Source organism: Abramis brama (genome assembly GCF_963993115.1).
Source record: "Abramis brama genome assembly, chromosome: 16".
Lineage (NCBI taxonomy): Eukaryota > Metazoa > Chordata > Actinopteri > Cypriniformes > Leuciscidae > Abramis > Abramis brama.
Genome location: NC_139978.1, coordinates 17,325,995 through 17,347,270, shown reverse-complemented (window position 1 = coordinate 17,347,270; position 21,276 = coordinate 17,325,995). Strand labels below are relative to the sequence as shown.

Here is a 21,276-nt window from a genome sequence, read left to right as displayed (position 1 = left end):
TGATTTCTCAAAGATCCTTCCTCATTGCTGCTTAACTCATCATTGTCCACAACTATCTTCAAACCTCTTTTTTTTTTGTCCTTTAAGCAGGAGACTGGCCCATCCCGCAAGAGAAAGTCAAGCACCTCGCTGTCAGATGTAGAGGGTACATACTGCATTTCTACATAGTTAGCTTCTGTGTGTGCGTCTGTGTGCACGCTGCTGAATGCTCTGTTGTTTTTTTGCAGTTGAAGATGAGGAAAGTACAATAGAAGAGCAGGAGGCTACGGAGGGTGCAGCTGATCAGAAAGCCGAGCTGGCCGATCTAACAAAAGAAGGCAAGTTTTACATCTCAGACGTTTGGTCATGTCTTTGAACGGAAATCAACTTTGATATTAATATTTTGGAAAAATATCAGACTATGGTCGAATACATAGTATTCCATATTTAGTGATTGACTGAAATATATAGCTGCTTTTTGGCATTTTAAGGTCATTGATCATGCTGCATTGGTCAGTTATATAAATCTATTGCATACTTGGCAATGCTTTTTTAATTTATTTTTATTTACTAAAAAAAAAGTTTTAAATGATTTTCAGGAATTTTGTGTGCAACTTCTTATGAGCTAATAATGAAGTTATTTTTAATAAATGTTTTTGAGTAATTTGATTGAATTTAGAGATAAAATTAAGTACCTGGAGTTTTGTGTACGTGTTTATGTATAATGGTTTCAGGCTATTTTACGTCTGTATTATTTTGGCCAAGGCAAGCTCGTTCTCTAGTTATCAGCCACTGAAAACTCGAACAACTACTACTAGATATGAAATCTGTTTTATTTTTTTTCCAAATTCTGTTTTTTGTTTTCTGTTTTAATTTTTTTTGGGCTCCCATTTTAATGGTTAAATTAAAATCTAGTCATCAAAAAGCATGTCTAATGATTTAAATCATGAAACTTTTACAATTTAACTAACTGATGAAAAGTAAAAATTTTAGCTAAATTCTACTGTACAACAGTATATATTTGTCATAATTTCTGCAGGTTAAACCAAACTTTCAAATAGACCTTTCTGTTTCAGACCAGTTTCTGTGTTTGATATGCAATAGTTTTTCTCAAATGAAACTGTAAAATGCTTGTGAAGTGACTCTCAGAGAGGCTCTGGAGAAGTTCAAGCATTCATGTCCTCATATAGTGAGACGGCAGAGGCTGAAAACACTGTGAGCGTCACGCATGCTTCAGTGTGTGTGTGGTAAATTAAACCAGGCAAAGAGACACTCAGAACATGCAGGATTCATATTTAAATGGTCTTTGTGGTTTAATATTCACAGACACTAGTCTATATCGCAATTCGAGTTAAGTGTACTGACCTACTTTTGATTTATTCATCCAAGATTTTACAAATTCTGTCCGTGTTTTCCGCATCGCGGAAATCAAAGGGCCCTACACTACTTTAAACTATGTGTCTGTGTCTTGTAGCTGAAGTGCCATTGGATGATCTGGTGAAGCAGTACGCTGGTGCTTACGCCGAGGGCTTTGAGTGGCCGCAGCCTTCCATCCAGAGCGAGGATGAAGACAGAGAGGAAGCTGATGGTTTGTCTTAAGAACTAAAGCAATTGTTCATACATTCTCAATAGAAGCCCTGAAATATAAAAATATTCAAATAAATCAGTACTTTTGACCGTGTATTGATTTGATGTTGCAGTAACAGTTTGTTTTTATGCTGTTCTCTGTTCAGACATGAATTCTCCATTGAACAGTCCACATGATGCAGTGCTAATAGACTCTTTGCTGAGTATGGATCAGTACCGTGGGGCTGAGCGGATGGCTACTGGCCCTGATGGGAAGCCCACAAAGGATATCGCTGAGGTTGCTGCAGCAACAGACCTGATTCTGCCCAAAGGCAGCGCCAGGACCACTCTAACTGTGAGTCACTTACGCTGTTACTCACAGGGACTGATTTAGAAAGAAAGATTAAATATTCAATTGAGTGGTTGTTTAATTCAAAGTGGGCTCTCTGTGTTTGATTGTCTGATGACTCATTATCCCTTTTCATCTCAGAGTCGTTCCTCTCCTCCTGCTCTGCTGCACGGCTCTCTGAGAGAGTACCAGCAGGTCGGGGTGGAGTGGCTGGCAAACCTCTACCGCAAAAAACTCAACGGCATTCTGGCAGATGAAACCGGCCTCGGCAAAACTGTACAGACTGTGGCTTACTTCGCTCACCTGGCCTGCAACCAGGGTACCACCACCAGCCACTTCTAGCACATTTATAGATAATAAAAATGTTTCCTTAAGGTGAATTTTTTTTGTGAATTTAAGAATAAAATGCAACACATTCTGGTGTCATGTGGGTGTTGCAGGTATTTGGGGGCCTCATTTGGTGGTGGTGAGGACCTGTAAGCTGCTGAACTGGGAAATGGAATTCAAACGCTGGTGTCCTGGACTGAAGATACTGCTGTACCTCGGCAGTCGAAGGCAGCGCAGACACAAGAGATTGGTATGAACCATGTACTTTCACATACCAGACTTGCTGTAAATCCAGCCCTGTTGTCAGAGCATTTTTTTTTTTGCATTAGATAATTCCCGAAAATAGTTTTCAAATGAGTTGGTAGGTCATTTAAATTCTTGGTTATGAAGTGGGCACCTTTTTTTCCTGTTGTCTGTTCTCACTTTCCCACTGTCGTCTAATGTGTGCAGAGGTGGTGTGAGCCCAACAGTTTCCACGTGTGTGTGACATCATACAAGCTTCTGCTTAAAGATCAGTCTCACTTTATGAGGAGGCGATGGAGGCACCTGGTGCTGGACGAGGTGCAGCTCATCAAGAATATGACTGAGAAACACTGGGAGACCATCTTCAATATAAAGAGGTTAGGAAACATGCCAAAACACTGGAACAATTTTCCATTTGGTATCTATTGATGTCATGTTTTTGAGATTTTTACATTTGAGAAAATATTTACAGTACATTTGGTAGATTTTAACTGCTGTTGTTACTGTAATTGTTACTATAACTAATACCGTCAAAAAAATATTTTCAATTGTTGAAATAAAGCTAAAACATAAATATTAAATACTTAAACTAAAAAAAATAGACTGAAATTAAATGTTTGACATACTAAAATTACTAAAACTGAAAAATATAAATCAAGGCACAATTTAAATATAAAAAAACTAACAGAAATGACAAAAGCACATAAAATTATTCTAACTTAAACTAAAATTAAAATGTAAACAGAACAGAAAATATCAAAATAAAAGCTAATTCGAAATATTAATAATACTTTTGTATATATCTATATCTACTTGTAAGTATTATTAATATATATATATATATATATATATATATATATATATATATGGGTGATATTACATTTCTATACAATTTTGCCTAAAATAAAATAATAAAAACTAAAAGCAATCATTTTAATTTAATATTTATATATATATATATATATATATATATATATATATATATATATATATATATATATATATATATATATATATATATATATATATACATAGATGCTTATTTGCACCTTCATATTGGTGCATCCTTACTATTTAAGATGTATTGTAAAAATTAGAATTTTTTTATATGATTTTCTCAACAGTCAGCAGAGGATCCTCTTAATCAACACACCTCTGCAGAACACTCTGAAAGAGTTATGGACCATGATCCACTTCCTCCTGCCTGGAATCACTCACCCATACCTCAGCTTCCCCATCAAACCCGGCACCGATCAGAACCAGGACTACTGCCACAAACTGGTCATCAGACTGCACAGGGTGAGGCCTGATGGAAGTTGTTTCTGGTGACTTTAACACAGGATGTTGTGCCTTTGGTTAACTACCTTTCACGAACACCACGGTCATCATTTTGTTTTCTCCTTTCTGCTGTAGATGATTCAGCCCTTTATCCTGCGTCGTTCCAAGAGAGATGTAGAGAAGCAAATGCCCAAAAAGTATGAGCACATTCTCAAGTGCCGTCTGTCCAAGAGGCAAAAGAGCATGTACGAGGACATCCTTATCCAGCCCAGGTCAGTACAGGACACACTCAGCCAAACACACCTTAACCAGCTCATCTCAAAGTCATCCATTTTGAGTGGTTTTCTGTTTTTCTACTGCCCTCTAGTGCACAGGAGGCTCTAAAGACAGGACATTTTGTCAGAGTCCTAGAGGTTCTTATGCAGCTGCAGAAGATCTGCAACCATCCAGACCTGATCCAACCCAGAGACACACACAACTCTTACATATGTCAGCCACTTCAGTACAACACCCCATCATTACTGCTCACCGCACTGCAGCAGGACCAGTGGAAGGTAAGCAAGAGAAATAAACACATGGACTGTGCAAGATAGAAGATGTCTGTTGACTAATAGGCCATTTTCTGTTCCAGACTGTAGATATGTCACTGTTTGACCTGATTAGTAACGAGGGCAAGTTGACTCGTTATGAGGCAGAGGAGGCTCTGCCAAAACTCAGAATGACCAAACAGCTGATCGAAGAGATCTACAGTGCACGTGACCCACCAGCACGACCCAGACCATGCAAGATCAAACCTATGAGGTGTCCATTCTTAAAGACCCACCACTCTCATATCATAATGAATTCTGTAATGTAAACAAGCATGATGAACCTTGACTGTGGTTAGCTGTAAATTCCCCTACAGTAATAACAGGGCATAATGTTTGTAAATGAGACAAACATAATAATATCACAATACAGTGTTAATACTGATGTTGGTGCAATTGTTTTCACACCAAAAATCATTTCACTTCCTAGAATGATGTAATTATGGAACTGGTTCTTGTTAAATATAATGGGTATATTTCTTAATACATTGGAAACAGTCTACGCGGTATAGTAGTGAATATTACTTGTGTTTTTATTGAACATATTATGACATGTATGATGGGGAGATGACAATGTACCACAGGAATGGCCCAGATGAATTGATGCTGACTGTTGGATGTTTGTAACTTCAGGTTGTTCCAGCCAGTGCAGTATGGGACTAAACCAGAGGGACGTCTTGTTCCCATGACTAGCAGCACCACTCAAGCCCCTCGTGCCACTGCTGTGACTACTGCCCCCACCACCACTACCAACCCTGTTACTGCTGCTCCTAGCACACAACCCAGGGGCAAATCACCTCTTACCACAACCACTTCCACACAGGGTAAGACCCTAACTTCTTACACAAACGTGTTCTCACACTTAGACCCATAACTCACAATCTGCAAGTTTTTGTGAAGTGGTATGATATTTTTGCAGATGCTTTTTGATGCAGATGGTCTCCTCCCCAGAAAACATGCTCATGTCAGTTATTTGTTCCTAGGAATTTACATGTTTTTTTTTATGTTATTTGTTGCCATCTCTGATCTTGGTGTTAGTTAATTACTTAAACTAATATATCATAAGTGATGTTTTCCGAGGCTTCGCTGAAATCCCTAACCCTAGAATTTTCATTTTCGGTTGAACTATCCTGAACTATAAGTCGGCATGAAATGGAAATTACTGTATTTTTTTTTTTTTTCTTCTATATTTGTCAGTTGGGAATTGATTGGATCATTGTTGTTTGTTAATTGCTGTTATCTCATGTGAGTTGCACACATCCTCATAGAAGAGATGTCACTGCAAGATTAGAAGGACACAGGTATTTAACATAAATAATGCGCATGGATAAATCATTTATTATAAACACTGCATCTTTCCATAAATTTTGATTTCATGGTGACCTTAAGCAATCACATAGCAATGCAGTTTATCCTTGCGCAACTTTCTAGCACTGTGGCAAGCACCACTCAACAAACATCTGTATAATATAATAAATAATATAACATTGATTGTATGTCCCAAATAACTAGTAATTTTCTTTAATCTTCCACCCCCATTACATTCGCTTTGAGTGGTCTGTTGAGATTGTTAACTCCACCTCTTTTTCCTTAGCCTCCGCAATCAAAAGCTCAACAGGACCACTCTTATCGGGAGCCACCCCTAACCCCCCCTCTACCCCTCTGGCTATGGGTGTGACCGGGGTCACTGCTATGCCTGCTGTGACCCCACACGCCCCTGCCGCCCACCCCCTCCAGCCCAGTTTGGTAACCCAGAGGCTGGTGCTCAGCTCCCAGGCCCAGGCACGCTTGCCTAGTAAGTGGCCTCCCCATCACCGACAGCAGATCGGCCCTCTCCTCTGCACTCTCCCTTGTGCACCTGCACTTAAACGTTTCCTTATTATCATGCGCTCAAGCACAGCAGTAAACAACCTGAGTAAAGATCAGAGACAACGGTACGTCTCTGCTGAAGTGGGCTAGCTTTCATACAGACCTCCACCAGAGAAACTAATGGTGAAAATTCAACCCGTAGTGTGTCTGCAAACAAATCGACACCGTGTCTGCTGGCATATCTCCAGTCTGATTTGAAGTGTAAAAATCTTTGGCTTCAGCAGATGACCTACGGTGGTTTCTCTCCTCACCCTTCGTAAACAAGCATGAGTCCACCAGATCTCTCTCCGGACTGCACCCGCTGCCTCCAGTTTTTCACTTCTTTTTTTGACATATTTATTCCCTTCCCTTTATTCTGGTTTCCGTTCTGCATTTTAATGACTAATCTTTGTTTTTTGTGCAGTTCAGCTGAAGGATGATCCAGAAGCTTTCTAATATGGTTTTGCCTCCCTATCGTTTCAGTGCAGCTTTTCTTCAGAGCCGTTTATTTCATAAGCCGTTTTTCCACTGTTGGGCCAGGGCGCACTAGGGCTAAAAATGAGCTGGGTGGGGCCAATAGCCTCGGACCTTGAGCCACGAGGCCAAAATCAAGTTGCATTTCCACTGTCGTACCAGTAGCCCGCGACGCTACTGCTTGATCGCAAAATGAGCATCACAGAAGTGAATGTTTGGTCTTTGCTTAAAGACTTTTCGATATTTGACAAATGATTTACAAGGAAAATGTTGCAGCTGACACAAATTAATAAATTACTGTCAGAGTGCACATCAATCATTCTGAATCAAACTGGTGTTTATCATTATCTCACATAAAAAGAGAACATGCATGCATAATTCAGCTGCACCTGCTTCTGTTTATTTGTGATACAATATTGATAAAATATCATGTTTATGTCACAATTCTTTAGTAAGAATTACATCTCTCATGTCTGACTATACTGTTATCCTTTCAGCTAGAGCAGAGGGAGCTCATGGACAGAAAACAGGAGTTATATGAGTAACCGGAGTATATGTAATTTATGCCATGTGGATGCATTAGTCCGGTATAAACAACGGCACAGGGAAGAGAGAGATGAAACCAAATAAATGCATGCATATGATTTGTCTTTGTTCTTAATCTTAATCATATGTGTATTTATAATGGCAATGATTAGCATAAGTATCCTTTAGCATTGCATATAAATACATTTCTGCATCATACTGTGATCAGAATCCCCATCGAATTGCAATCAGAAATTATATCATACACTCGCTGGTGTCTGAAAGTGAGTTTAGAGCTAAAAATTGTTTTTAATGTCTTAAAAGTTTTTGTTAGCTCCTGACTCCGATAAACTCTGTCTTTGTTCATGACCACTCCTCAAGCCCCAGTTGGCCAGCTTTGGACCAAGGTATTTGGCGGGCTAAAAACCCCTGGTCGTTGACCTAGAGGAATCCCTGATGAGGCACTATCAAGCCACGGAAATGACAGTGGAAACGCTACTGGCCCTGGCACGCACTAGCACGCTCACTTTTGGCCCGACAGTGGAAACACGGCTATTGTCCTTCTGTGGGTGAAAAGAGCATCAGGCTTGTGGGCGCTGCTCCCCATGTCACATGTAACTATTGTTACATGGAAAACCTTTTAAACAAACAAAGATTTGCACCCACTTTTATTCGCTCTGCTAAACAGGTCAGACTGATTTCAGTTTGTTTGTTTCAGGTTTTTATTTGTAAGGTTTTGTTTGTGAAAGTGTCTTTCGTTTAACACACCCTGGGTCACGCATGTTTCTTTCCGTGCTCACCCCGAAACTAACTCAAATGTTTGTTTTTTTTGTTTTGTTTTTTTCTCAGAGACATTTTTAGCTGCTTTGCACTGTAATTTAACATTAGTCATTTTTCCCTACTGAAGGTGGAGATGTGGTGAAGGTTGCTCAGTTAGTTGGACAGGGCCGCATCACCCAGCCAGAGACCCCTGTTACCTTGCAGTTCCAGGGAAACAAGTTCACATTGTCCCCGAGTCAGCTGCGGCAGCTCACCACCGGCCAGCCCCTGCAGCTCCAAGGTACACTCGGTAATGTCCAGCCCGTGTTCATCCTCTCGCTGTCTCATTTCATTGCCATGTTCAGTCACTTGTGCCAGTTGATTTTATGTGTGTTCAGTGGCCTAATGCGACGCTTATATATGTATGTGTCTGCATTAGGCAACATCCTGCAGATTGTGTCAGCCCCCGGACAGCCTCTTCTCAGGCCACAGGGACCACCAATGGTGATGCCTACCGTGCCCCAGGCTGTGCCTGTCCAGAACTCCTCAGGCACGCCACCCCCTGCCACCTCCACACCACAAGGTGAGACACTGCTCCATCCTAAAGCTGATTGTTATTCTCAATAGTGATCGACCATCACCTAAATCAGTGGTTCTCAACCTGCCAACAAAAGGACATTTTAAAGGACATCTATGTAGGTTAAAATGTTTCTGCAACTTGTTGTTCCAGTACCTGCTTTTAGCCACTTGTTTTCAATGTTTGTTAGTTGTTATTTATAGCAAATAGGACTGGTTATATATTAAAATAATTTAAAAAAAAAACATAAAATTAAATTAAAATGATTTCCTGAATGATTCCATTCCTCTCTCTCCCCACACATTGTGCTAAATGAAAATAAAATGCAAAAAAACTCAAATAAATAATCTAATTACATAATTCCAAAATTTTCAAGAGCTCTGTTTTTCAGGGTTTACCCTCTTAATGCTCAATTAATTTACATGACCTTTCTAGTTACAGTGAGGAAAATAAGTATTTGAACACCCTGCTATTTTGCAAGTTCTCCCACTTAGAAATCATGGAGGGGTCTGAAATTGTCATCGTAGGTGCATGTCCACTGTGAGAGACATAATCTAAAAAAAAAAATCCAGAAATCACAATGTATGATTTTTTAACTATTTATTTGTATGATACAGCTGCAAATAAGTATTTGAACACCTGAGAAAATCAATGTTAATATTTGGTACAGTAGCCTTTGTTTGCAATTACAGAGGTCAAACGTTTCCTGTAGTTTTTCACCAGGTTTGCACACACTGCAGGAGGGATTTTGGCCCACTCCTCCACACAGATCTTCTCTAGATCAGTCAGGTTTCTGGGCTGTTGCTGAGAAACACGGAGTTTGAGCTCCCTCCAAAGATTCTCTATTGGGTTTAGGTCTGGAGACTGGCTAGGCCACGCCAGAACCTTGATATGCTTCTTACAGAGCCACTCCTTGGTTATCCTGGCTGTGTGCTTCGGGTCATTGTCATGTTGGAAGACCCAGCCTCGACCCATCTTCAGTGCTCTAACTGAGGGAAGGAGGTTGTTCCCCAAAATCTCGCAATACATGGCCCCGGTCATCCTCTCCTTAATACAGTGCAGTCGCCCTGTCCCATGTGCAGAAAAACACCCCCAAAGCATGATGCTACCACCCCCATGCTTCACAGTAGGGATGGTGTTCTTGGGATGGTACTCATCATTCTTCTTCCTCCAAACACGGTTAGTGGAATTATGACCAAAAAGTTATATTTTGGTCTCATCTGATCACATGAATGGGCCTTGACATGTGCTGGTTTAAGCAGGGGAACCTTCCGTGCCATGCATGATTTCAAACCATGACGTCTTAGTGTATTACCAACAGTAACCTTGGAAACGGTGGTCCCAGCTCTTTTCAGGTCATTGACCAGCTCCTCCCGTGTAGTTCTGGGCTGATTTCTCACCTTTCTTAGGATCATTGAGACCCCACGAGGTGAGATCTTGCATGGAGCCCCAGTCCGAGGGAGATTGACAGTCATGTTTAGCTTCTTCCATTTTCTAATGATTGCTCCAACAGTGGACCTTTTTTCACCAAGCTGCTTGGCAATTTCCCTGTAGCCCTTTCCAGCCTTGTGGAGGTGTACAATTTTGTCTCTAGTGTCTTTGGACAGCTCTTTGGTCTTGGCCATGTTAGTAGTTGGATTCTTACTGATTGTATGGGGTGGACAGGTGTCTTTATGCAGCTAACGACCTCAAACAGGTGCATCTAATTTAGGATAATAAATGGAGTGGAGGTGGACATTTTAAAGGCAGACTAACAGGTCTTTTAGGGTCAGAATTCTAGCTGATAGACAGGTGTTCAAATACTTATTTGCTGTATCATACAAATAAATACACTGCTCAAAAAAATTAAAGGAACACTTTGAAAACACATCAGATCTCAATGGGGAAAAATATCATGCTGGATATCTATACTAATATGGACTGGGTAATGTGTTATGAACGAAAGGATGCCACATCGTTTGATGGAAATGAAAATAATCAACCTACAGAGGATTGAATTCAAAGACACCCCGGAAATCTAAGTGAAAAAATGATGCAGTCAATTTGGTCAATTTTGCTGAAATTTCATTGCAGCAACTCAAAATGGTTCTCAGTAGTTTGTATGGCCCCCACGTGCTTGTATGCATGCCTGACAACGTCGGGACATGCTCCTACTGAGACGACGGATGGTGTCCTGGGGTATTTCCTCCCAGATCTGGACCAGCGCATCACTGAGCTCCTGGACAGTCTGAGGTGCCATGTCCCAGAGGTGTTCTATTGGATGTAGGTCAGGTGAGCGTGGTGGCCCTTCAATGGTATCATTCCTTCATCCTCCAGGAACTGCCTACATGCTCTCGCCACATGAGGCCGGGCATTGTTGTGCACCAGGAGGAACCCAGGACCCACTGCACCAGCATAGGGTCTGACAATGGATCCAAGGATTTCATCCCAATACCTAATGGCAGTCAGGGTGCCATTGTCTAGCCTGCAGAGGTCTGTGCGTCCCTCCATGGATATGCCTCCCCAGACCCTCACTGACCCACCACCAAACCGGTCATGCTGAACGATGTTACAGGCAGCATAACATTCTCCACGGCTTCTCCAGACCCTTTCCTGTCTGTCACGTGCTCAGGGTGAACCTGCTCTCATTTGTGAAAACCACAGGGCACCAGTGGCGGACCTGCCAATTCTGGTGTTCAATGGGAAATGCCAATCGAGCTCCCTGGTGCTGGGCAGTGAGCACAGGGCCCACTAGAAGACGTCGGGCCCTCAGGCCACCCTCATGAAGTCTGTTTCTGATTGTTTGGTCAGAGACATTCACACCAGTGGCCTGCTGGAGGTCATTTTGTAGGGTTCTGGCAGTGCTCATCATGTTCCTCCTCGCACAAAGGAGCAGATACCGGTCCTGCTGATGGGTTAAGGACCTTCTACGGCCCTGTTCAGCTCTCCTAAAGTAGCTGTCTGTCTTCCTGGAATCTCCTCCATGCTCTTGAGACTGTGCTGGGAGACACAGCAAACCTTCTGGCAATGGCACGTATTGATGAGCCATCCTGAAGGAGCTGGACTGCCTGCGCAACCTCTGTAGGGTCCAGGTATCGCCTCATGCTACCAGTAGTGACACTGACCCTAGCCAAATGCAAAACTGGTGAAAAACAGTAGGGAAAAAATGTCAGTGGCCTCCACCTGTAAAACCATTCCTGTTTTGGGGGTTGTCTCACTGTTGCCCATCTAGTGCACCTGCTGTTAATTTCATTAACACTAAAGCAGCTGAAACTGATTACCAACCCCCTCTGTTACTTAACTGACCAGATCAATATCCCAGGAGTTTAACTGACTTGATGCTATTCTCTGCTTAAAAAGTGTTCCCTTTATTTTTTTGAGCAGTGTAGTTAAAAAATCATACATTGTGATTTCTGGATTTTGTTTTTTAGATTATGTCTCTCACAGTGGACATGCACCTACGATGACAATTTCAGACCCCTTCATGATTTCTAAGTGGGAGAACTTGCAAAATAGCAGGGTGTTCAAATACTTATTTTCCTCACTGTATTTGTGATTTTATAAGCTTATATAAAATTATTTTTAATCACTAATAGACAATTTCTACCTGATTATTAAATACAAGTAGACAACATTTTTATGTAGTAAGCTCACTTAAAAACTTTAGTTAAAAAAGTTAGAATTTTTGTCATATGTAAATGTATCTTGTATAATCTAAACTGCTGTATTTTTACTTTTTTTTAGTTTTTATTTTACTTTTTTTTTGTATTCATGCAACTCTTGTATTTTTTTTTAACTCTACCTTATTAAATATGTTAGAGCTTGACGTTGCTAGGCAAAATTATATTTATAGAAATTTTAAAAATGAAAGTTTTATTGTATTTATTATTTATTTCAGTTCTAGACATTTTCGAAATCAGTCAAATAAAAAAATGTAAGCCATTTTGTGCCCCTTTGAAAGTGTGCTTAGTTGTTGTTGATCATTTAAACTTAAGCTCTCTTTCTGCCTGTTTCCATAAAGCAACCAACATGGCAACCACAGCCACTCCAGCTACCACAGACACGGAAACAAACGCTAAACACTCAGCTAATGCCACAACACAGGTAAGTTTGGAAGCCATGTTAAAGGAAATAATGAGGTCCATTGAATAGTTGAATAGAACCTTGTCTCTGTCTCTCTTTAGGAGTCAAGTGAGGAAAGAAACAGGCAGCTGAAAGAGCGTCTGGCTAGTTTATTTCATGCAAACGAACGGCGGTCCTCGCGCTCTGTGCTGTATGGTTCAGACTTAATCAAAAGCTGCTGCATTTATGAGGGACGCCCTCCACCGGCCTTCCCCGCTCCCCAGCACTCCCGCTGGTCCTGGGTTGGCAGAGACAGTTGCATCAGGGCTCAGCAGACATACGTGTCCACAGTGGCTCCACTCCGCTCAGCGATTCTCTCCAACACAGAGCAGGAGGCGGCAGCATGCATCTTGTTGAAGAGGTCTGGATTTGACTATGAACTCTTTTGTGAGTTGCAGTTTTGTGAGCTTTTCGTGATCTAATTCTGCTTCCTGTTATATTTTAGGTTCTCCTGCATACTTCCCGCTGCTGTGGCCCCACCCCCTCAGCTGTATGCGTCTAATCCTCCACCGTTTTACAGTATAGCACAAAAATCATTCAGGCGCCTGCTACAGGAAGTGTCTGCTCCACACAACGCAGAGATCCGGACCTTAGCCTGTCCTCCTGTCACCAGCTTCCCTGATATACACATGCTTGAGATGGATTCAGGTATGCACAGCAGCACCTCAGCTCTTTTTCCTTCAGATTTTAATTTTACAAATACTATTGATATTTAGTCGAGCATATAATTGTATATTCTTCTATCCATCCTATGTGACACTGAAGACTGGAGTAATGATGCTGAAAATTCAGCTTTGCATCACAGTAACAAATGACATTAAAAAAAAAAATTTGAAAAATTATTTTAAACTGTAATTATATTTCACAATATTCCTATTACTGTATTTTTGCTTAAATAAATGCAGCCTTGGTGAGCATAAGAGACTACTTTCAAAAACTTTTGAATGGTAGAGTGTGTGTTATACTAGTCACCTTTATAGTCCATAAATATCAGTATAAAGTTTGGCCCACTTTTGCAGCTTATTTTACCCAGTTGTAAACTGTCAGATTGTGTCTTCCTTTCCAACTTGGATAATCCCGCAATAACAGAATGCCATGGAAAAAACAAATAAAAAATATGGCATGGCAATCTTGGGCTGCAACCAGCTGCAAAAAAAGTATAAAATAAAACCTTATTAATTTTGATGTGATGTAATGTTCCTGTATCTGATTGCAGGAAAACTAGAAGCGCTGTCCATCCTGCTGCAGAAGCTGAGCGTCGAGAACAGACGAGTTCTGATATTCACCCAGATGGCTAGCATGCTAGACATACTGGAGGCCTTCTTAGACCACCATCACCTCACCTATGTACGGCTGGATGAGAGTCTGTCACTGGAGGAGAGAAGGGTAAGATACCTGGAGTAATATATTCACTGTTACTCTCTGTTGCTCTGGCTAAGTCCTGGTCCCACTGAGGCTGTAGTGGTGTCTGGGCTATAATTGAAAGGCCATATCATTGAGTGTTCTTCCCTACCTTTTTGATGTAGTTCCACACAGAGCCTCAAAAGATGCTTACATATCAATTAAACACCATCAACACCACTACTATGTGATCTTGGTCATCTTGTATTGAAAATGCAATGCTTAACTTATCTTGTTTCTCATGTCCCGTTTGATTTCAGGTGCAGGTCAAAAGGTTTAACCGCAACAGACAGATCTTCTGCACCATCCTGACCAATCGCTGCTGCTCAGCCATGGGTCACGTGTTTGACGCGGATACAATTGTGTTTTACGACACAGACCTAAATCCCAGCATGGACATGCGCACGCAGGAGTGGTGTGACAAGATCGGTCGCTCCAAAGATATCCACATATACAGGTCAGACCGATGGACAAATTCAATTTAAGTTACTTGTCAGGTTTATTTTTGTAAGCTTTTATACTGACGCTGTGCTCTGTCAGGTTGGAGAGCGGAAACTCCATTGAGGAGAAGCTCTTGAAGAATGGCACTAAAGACCTTATACGAGAGGTAGCTGCACAGGGGATGGATTACACTCTGGCCTTTTTAACACAGGTAAACACACATGTACAGCCGTTTACTTCGTGTACACCCAATCTTGCACTTTTACGGTCATGTGATTTACTGTAATCTTTTACATTGAGGGACGGTTTCAAAACCTAGGAAGTTATGAGATTACATTTCAGTCAGGATGTGACCTATATAGGAAGTAGACAATGAGGCAGCTCACTAGGTTTGGGAACAGAGCCTGACTCTCACAAGCCACATAATGCTCACATTATGAATATGTGCTGGCCTTTCACAGCGCACCATTCAGGATCTGTTTGAGGTAGAGGCCGGCTCTGGAGAGAAAGTGGAAGAGTTTGTGGTACTCCACCAGGAGCCCTCCCCATCTGAATCCATCCCCCCTCACGTGGCCAGACCATACATCCAGGCTCTGAATACCATCCGACTGGACACCCAATATGAAGATGAGGAGGAGAAGACGGAGGTAAACAGAGATGTGAAAAGTGATAAAGAGGAAGTGGGAGGACAGAAAGAGATTGATGTGGAGGAGGGGATGAGAGAGGAGACGTCACAGTTAGAGGAGCTGGCGGCAGTGATGGAGCAGGTGAGGTTATAGAAAATGAATGTTACTTGAACATTTCTTTGATCTTGTATGTGTTTTTATGCCTTGAACGTTGCAATGTTGGATTTTCAGCATCATTAATCCTTTAGAAATCCTTCTACTATGCTGATTTGGTGCTCAAGAAGAAATTCTTATTATTTTTGTTAAAAATAGTTATGCTGCTTACTATTTTGTGTAAACCGTGATACATTTTTTTCAGTATTATTTGAAATAGAAATCTTTCTGTAAAATTATAAATGTCTTTACTATCACTTTTGATCAATTTAATGCATCCATGCTGAACAAAAGTGCTCATTAAAAAAAATCTTACTGACCCCACACTTTTAAACTATACATTTCTGACACATGAAAATACATTCCGAAAAATGAGGGAGATGTGATGTACTGATTGAAGTTTGTGGTGTGTTGTCTAGCTGACTCCTATTGAGAGATACGCACTGCACTATCTGGAGTATCTGCACATCAGCGAGGATGAACAGGTTATAAAGGTATGAAAATGATTTTAGATATGACAATGACTGTGTTATGCCCACCCTGTAAATACTTCAATCCAGATTGTTTAATTGTCAGTGTTTTTGTGAGTTGCAGGAGCGCATAGAGGCTGCTAAGAGAGGCTGGGAGCTGCAGCAGCAACAGAAAGTGAAGGTGGAGAAAGAGGAACAAATGATCCTAGAAGATGAGGAGGATCTGTTCACCTACACCAGAGAGGACGCATACAACATGGTACAAATATATTCTAATGTGCTTTTCAGTAGGAAGTTATGTCATGTAGTGTAGATTTGATAACTTTTCCCTATCCTCTTTACAGGAGTATGTGTTCGAGAATGATGGACAGACGGAATTAATGCCGGTAAGTTGAAGACTGCACACTTTTAAAGTGTTTAGGGCGAATCTCACAAAAACACATTTTACACATTTAATCAGAAAGCCTGAAAAAAAATTCTAACTCTTACTGTTGCTTTATTTTGTAGCTGTGGACTCCCCCAACTCCTCCGCAGGATGATAATGATATCTACATTGACTCTGTAATCTGCCTCATGTATGACACTGCGCCCATGCCTGAGTCCAAACTGCCCCCGGTCTACGTCCGCAAAGAGCGCAAGAGACACATGGACCCATCAGGTTTGACTGCTCAAGAAACGCTGCCGACGTCTGAACTTACTGTGCTCAAACAGATGCAAAATTCTCTCTCTTTCTCTCTCCCCGCTCTCGTCAGCTCTGGGACGTAAGAAAAAGAAGGGCCATGGAGAATCAGTGATTCCTCCGCGCTCTCTCTTTGACAAGGCCAGTCTGCTCAAGGTAAGGCGGGAAGGCAAAGATCAGAAAAAGAACTTCTCTCTGAAGCAACAGGCTCCCTTCGCCAAACCTCTTCCCTCACTGCTCAAACCAGCCATGGAGGCCGGACAGGACAACCCTGAGTGGCTCATCAGTGAGGACTGGGCCCTGCTGCAGGTACTAGATCAATCACGTTATCACATTATCGTTTCATAAGTATTATGACCACACAGTTGTGTGTTGGATGGATAAGCTGAGGTTGTAATTCTCTTTCCCCCTATTTTCACAGGCTGTAAAGCAGTTACTGGAACTTCCTCTGAACCTGACCATCGTGTCTCCAGCCCACACTCCTAACTGGGACTTGGTGAGCGATGTGGTCAACTCCTGCAGCAGGATTTACCGCTCGCCAAAGCAATGCCGTAGCCGCTACGAGAACGTCATCATTCCAAGAGAGGAGGGCAAGGTGAGAGATTGTACCAGTATCACCTGGTTGTGAGTTCTCTTTTTTTAATTTTCTTTAACATTTTCTTTGTGACATTATTGTCCTACAGCTAATATATGAAGCTAACCCTAAGAAGAACAAGACCAAGAGCATTTATAAGGTATGTAAAACATTTAAAAAAAACAATGTAAAGATTTTTTCTAATTACTGAAGAGCTCATTGTTTTTGCCCTAAATTATTACATTGTTTAAATTAATACATTTTTAGCTAACTGATTTGTATATGTACATTTCTGAAATGCATAACTTAGACAGTTACCTCTGATAACAGATCACTCTAAATTGTAATGTGGACTCACATTATGCATTTTCTGTAAAGCTGCTTTGAAACGATGTGTATTGTGAAAAGCGCTATACAAATAAATGTGAATTGAATTGAATTGAAACTTTTTATGTATTATTGGCTGGTTTTGGATTGGTAACGCTTCCTTTCCTGCACAGTCCAAGAACAGTCGTCCTCTGCGCACATGTCAGATCTACACACAGGATGACAACGCTACACAGATCCAGTTGTACAACAGCCGTTTTGAGCTAATGAAAATCATCGCTAGCAAGAGGAGCCCACCCATAAAACCACTGTACGTGCAGGCAGTGTCCAACACACAAACAACATTAAAATCAACTTGAATGATGCAAAAAAACATTTTTTTGTAATTTTGTCAAAGCAAAAATAGAATCCTCTTCATAATTTTGGGTGTTTTTGTTTCTAGACTGGGCATGAATCCATTCCAGAAGAACCCCAAGCATGCCTCTGTGCTGGCTGAGAGGTACTGACTCTGTCGCTTTGCTTGTACAAAATAAGTCCTGAAGTTGTCAACTTCTAATATTGGACATTTTGGACTGATATTGATCATAAAAAAAAAAAAAAACCCTCAATATTGGCAGATACAGTGTCAGTCTTCAATATATTGTACATATTTAGTCACGTTTGATATTCATTTGTGTTTAAGCCGCATCTCATTTTTTTCTTTTCTTTGTGTGTACAGCGGGATAAGCTACGACAAGCCTCTGCCTCCTATCCAGGTTGCCTCTCAGAGAGCGGAGAGAATCGCAAAAGAGAAGAAGGTGTGATTTAGTTCGAGAACTGCTTAAAAACATCAGTTTTCCAGTTTGAGTTGCACATCAAATACATATACACTACCATTAAAATTTTGGGATCAGTATGTTTTAAAAAAATGTTTGTAATACTTCAGAATATTAACATTTTTGATCAAATAAATGTAGCTTTGCATAAGAGAGTTTAAAAACGTTAAAAAATCTTACCAACCCCAAACTTTTATTTATAATTTTTCTTAACTGCTGCTTGTTTTCAACCCTCCTTTCTTTTCCTCCCTAGGCACTAGCCGAACAGCAGAGGGCTCAGCAGTTAGCCCAGCAACAACAGCAGCAGACTACAGGAGCCGCCCAGCCTCAGGGAGCTGCCGCACAGACTCAAGCCCAGCCACAGGCCACTGCTGCAGGCACACAGGCCACCGGAGTGCCTCAGCCCAACCAACCCGGAGCAGCAGCAGTCCCCAACACCGCTGTACTGGTTAGATGGATAATACTGCATGTTAAATGTCACACTGTATATATAGCTGTAAATTACCATTACAATTACAAGTTGAATGTTAATACCAGGTCTTAGCCATTTCTATAGAACACCTATGTTTTTCATATATACACTTATATTCAAAAGTTTGGGGTTAGTAAGATTTGTGATGTTTTTGAAAGAAGTTAAATGCTCTTCAAGGCTTCATTCTAATATGCTAAATGTTTAAGACACATTTCTTATTATTATTAATAGCCTGGTTTCCATTGCAGATTTTTTCCGCAAGACTTTTGCGATTATTTTCTAAATGTCGATAAAAAAAACTATTGCGAAATGGCTGCGTTTCCATTAACTGATGTTATGCGACTAAAACGTTTTTTGTTTTTTTTCTCTTGAGATAAATCATTCCAAAAATCATGGTTACGGATGTTGGTAGGTTTACGTATTTCGATTTGTCTAAAAAACCACTTCATACAAGTGTAAAAACTTTTTTTGCGATATATGGGATTTTTTGCGAAATTGACGTATTTATTTGAAGGGTAATGGAAATGTAGCTAATGTTATATTATCAAACAACTCAATATGCTGCTCAATATTTTTGTACAAACCGTGATGTACAAGTTTTGCATTTATATGACTTAGAAATCTTTTGTAGTATTATAAATGTCTTTACTGTCAATTTTGATCAATTTAATGCAGCCTCAAGTATTAATTTCTTCACAATTAAAACTGTACTGACCCCAAACTTTTGAACAGTAGATTGTTATATACGATTACTGAGGTTTAATAAGTTTATATTGTTTTGTTTTTGTTGGTTCTCAAGACTGGAGCCATCAAGACCACTGCAGTGGGCACAAGCATCCAACCAGGTATCATCACATTACACAACTTTTAACTGTGCTTGTTGCTACAGTTGTGAGTGCTGTTGACATGAGTGCTCATTCATGTATATTTCTATTTAAACTTCAGCGACGGCTACAGTGAGTGGGAATGTGATTGTAAACACTGTGGCTGGAGTTCCTCCCGGTCAGTTCCAGGCGAATAAACGTCTGGCATCTCCAGTCATACCTGGAGCCCTGTCTGTGAGTCCTGACCACCCTCATACAGCACACATTTGATTTAAAATGAATTGACTCAATTCATTATTATTTTGTTGTGTAGGTTTTTCTTCATTTGTACCACTTTGTTCTGTTTATTTGTTAAATATTTGCTCCCGCAGACGGCAGGAACGGCCACAGCTCAGGTGGTTCACACTCAGCAGAGAACAGTGCCTACAACAGCTGCCCCAGCAGAGGTCGTTACCATAGCGACGGGTCAGAGCGTGAGAGCCGTTACCCCGGTGACCGCATCAGCTGTGGTGTCCACTAATCTGACTCCGGGTCAGTCCCAAACACGCACGCTGGTGGCTCCAGGTAGACCAAATGCCATCCTTAGAGAAGCCATGCGTGTTTTGGGTTCTCTGGTGGCGAATCGATTCAGAGAGTCACACTTCCGCATTGTTTGTTTTTTAATATAACCATAATTAGCTGGACTGTCTGCCATCGTTGTGTTTTTACACCATTTATTTTGCTTCTCTAGCTCCAGGTATGCAGTTGTCTCAGGGTAAGCAACTCACTCAAGCTCAATTCCAGCTCCTCCGACAGCAACAGTTACAGCAGCAACAACAACAACAGCCACAGGCTACATCTCCACAGATCAAAGCAGTAGGAAAGCCTCAGCAGGTACACATACTCTTGGTATGGAAGATGCCATATCCAGTGTTGGGCAGCAGCGTCGCTAAAAGTAGTGTTGCTATTAGTTTAACTACATTTCTCAGTGACGTTAGCGTCGCTGTTTTCTGAATCAAATAGCTTTTCAGTAGCGAAGCTCTTTTTTTGATCAAGTAGTGCGGTAGCGTCCACACAAGCTACATTTTCCCAAGCATTTCCAAAGCTCAAGCTCATGCTTTTTGATTACTAAAATTTAATTTAAATGGGAGTCCAGAAAAATTAAAACGAAAAAAAAAAAACGGAATTTGGAGTGTGGGGAAAAAATAAAACGGATTTCATAGGGCCCTACAACCAGCTTTTGGGTGCATTGGCATGGTCCACCTTCTGCTCTGGATGGTGACATCACGTACCAATCTCAATCCTTTGGCTGACACGTGAGAAATTAACTTAATGGAAAAAGATGCACACACTCTCGACACCTGGTTTTGTTTTAGTTTTATATAGTTATATGGTTTTATATAGTTATGTTTTGTTTTTTGTTTTCATTTGGAACAGTTGTTGAATAAACAATTGAACTGACAAATTATGCCTGCCTATCTATTTGACTGATGGTTTTATTGATCACTGAGATAGCATTGACTTGGAATGAATTTGGTTCAATATAAAAATTAAATTTGGAAAAATAGCTTAGATGTAGTAAACTACTTTTGCCATATTGCTGTAGCTTAGCTTGCTACATTCCCCAGGGTGGTAGCTTGAAACTGCTAGCTTAGCTCACTACATTTTCCAAGTAGCTTCCCCAACACTGGCCATATCTGACTTGCATTTGCTGACCTAGTCTGCTTTTGAGGTTTTACTATGGTGAAGAAAGTCTAGATGCAATTACAGAATTGCTTAGTGTCGCTAAACCTTTCCTCCTTATCCACCCTTATGTTTCCAATTATCCTTTATAATAATAACTAGAGTTAACAGGTGCCTTTAACTGATATATTGACCAGTATATTTGGCATTTTAGCATTA

The 21,276-nt window shown here is 40.8% G+C and overlaps 1 protein-coding gene across 11 annotated transcripts in view; it reads left to right on the top strand.

Moving 5' to 3' along the window:
• ep400 (E1A binding protein p400) overlaps positions 1 to 21,276 on the top strand; it is a 37,861-nt gene that overhangs the window by 11,285 nt on the left and 5,300 nt on the right. For 4 of the 11 annotated variants that reach the window (XM_084086947.1, XM_084086946.1, XM_084086942.1 and 1 more), the window contains exons 11-47: positions 88 to 145; positions 228 to 317; positions 1,454 to 1,567; positions 1,713 to 1,900; positions 2,036 to 2,213; positions 2,335 to 2,471; positions 2,672 to 2,841; positions 3,589 to 3,763; positions 3,878 to 4,014; positions 4,110 to 4,296; positions 4,374 to 4,543; positions 4,963 to 5,153; positions 5,924 to 6,124; positions 8,084 to 8,245; positions 8,375 to 8,518; positions 12,513 to 12,595; positions 12,676 to 12,974; positions 13,059 to 13,261; positions 13,830 to 13,999; positions 14,275 to 14,471; positions 14,555 to 14,666; positions 14,917 to 15,222; positions 15,654 to 15,728; positions 15,829 to 15,963; positions 16,049 to 16,090; positions 16,212 to 16,362; positions 16,457 to 16,692; positions 16,805 to 16,978; positions 17,067 to 17,117; positions 17,458 to 17,594; positions 17,727 to 17,783; positions 18,003 to 18,081; positions 18,353 to 18,547; positions 19,371 to 19,416; positions 19,517 to 19,629; positions 19,767 to 19,959; positions 20,126 to 20,268. In XM_084086947.1, the coding sequence (XP_083943073.1) occupies positions 88 to 145; positions 228 to 317; positions 1,454 to 1,567; positions 1,713 to 1,900; positions 2,036 to 2,213; positions 2,335 to 2,471; positions 2,672 to 2,841; positions 3,589 to 3,763; positions 3,878 to 4,014; positions 4,110 to 4,296; positions 4,374 to 4,543; positions 4,963 to 5,153; positions 5,924 to 6,124; positions 8,084 to 8,245; positions 8,375 to 8,518; positions 12,513 to 12,595; positions 12,676 to 12,974; positions 13,059 to 13,261; positions 13,830 to 13,999; positions 14,275 to 14,471; positions 14,555 to 14,666; positions 14,917 to 15,222; positions 15,654 to 15,728; positions 15,829 to 15,963; positions 16,049 to 16,090; positions 16,212 to 16,362; positions 16,457 to 16,692; positions 16,805 to 16,978; positions 17,067 to 17,117; positions 17,458 to 17,594; positions 17,727 to 17,783; positions 18,003 to 18,081; positions 18,353 to 18,547; positions 19,371 to 19,416; positions 19,517 to 19,629; positions 19,767 to 19,959; positions 20,126 to 20,268 (5,499 nt within the window). The remainder of the gene's footprint in view (positions 1 to 87; positions 146 to 227; positions 318 to 1,453; positions 1,568 to 1,712; positions 1,901 to 2,035; positions 2,214 to 2,334; positions 2,472 to 2,671; positions 2,842 to 3,588; positions 3,764 to 3,877; positions 4,015 to 4,109; positions 4,297 to 4,373; positions 4,544 to 4,962; positions 5,154 to 5,923; positions 6,125 to 8,083; positions 8,246 to 8,374; positions 8,519 to 12,512; positions 12,596 to 12,675; positions 12,975 to 13,058; positions 13,262 to 13,829; positions 14,000 to 14,274; positions 14,472 to 14,554; positions 14,667 to 14,916; positions 15,223 to 15,653; positions 15,729 to 15,828; positions 15,964 to 16,048; positions 16,091 to 16,211; positions 16,363 to 16,456; positions 16,693 to 16,804; positions 16,979 to 17,066; positions 17,118 to 17,457; positions 17,595 to 17,726; positions 17,784 to 18,002; positions 18,082 to 18,352; positions 18,548 to 19,370; positions 19,417 to 19,516; positions 19,630 to 19,766; positions 19,960 to 20,125; positions 20,269 to 21,276) is intronic. The other 7 variants (XM_084086948.1, XM_084086945.1, XM_084086944.1 and 4 more) reach the window with 5 other exon arrangements.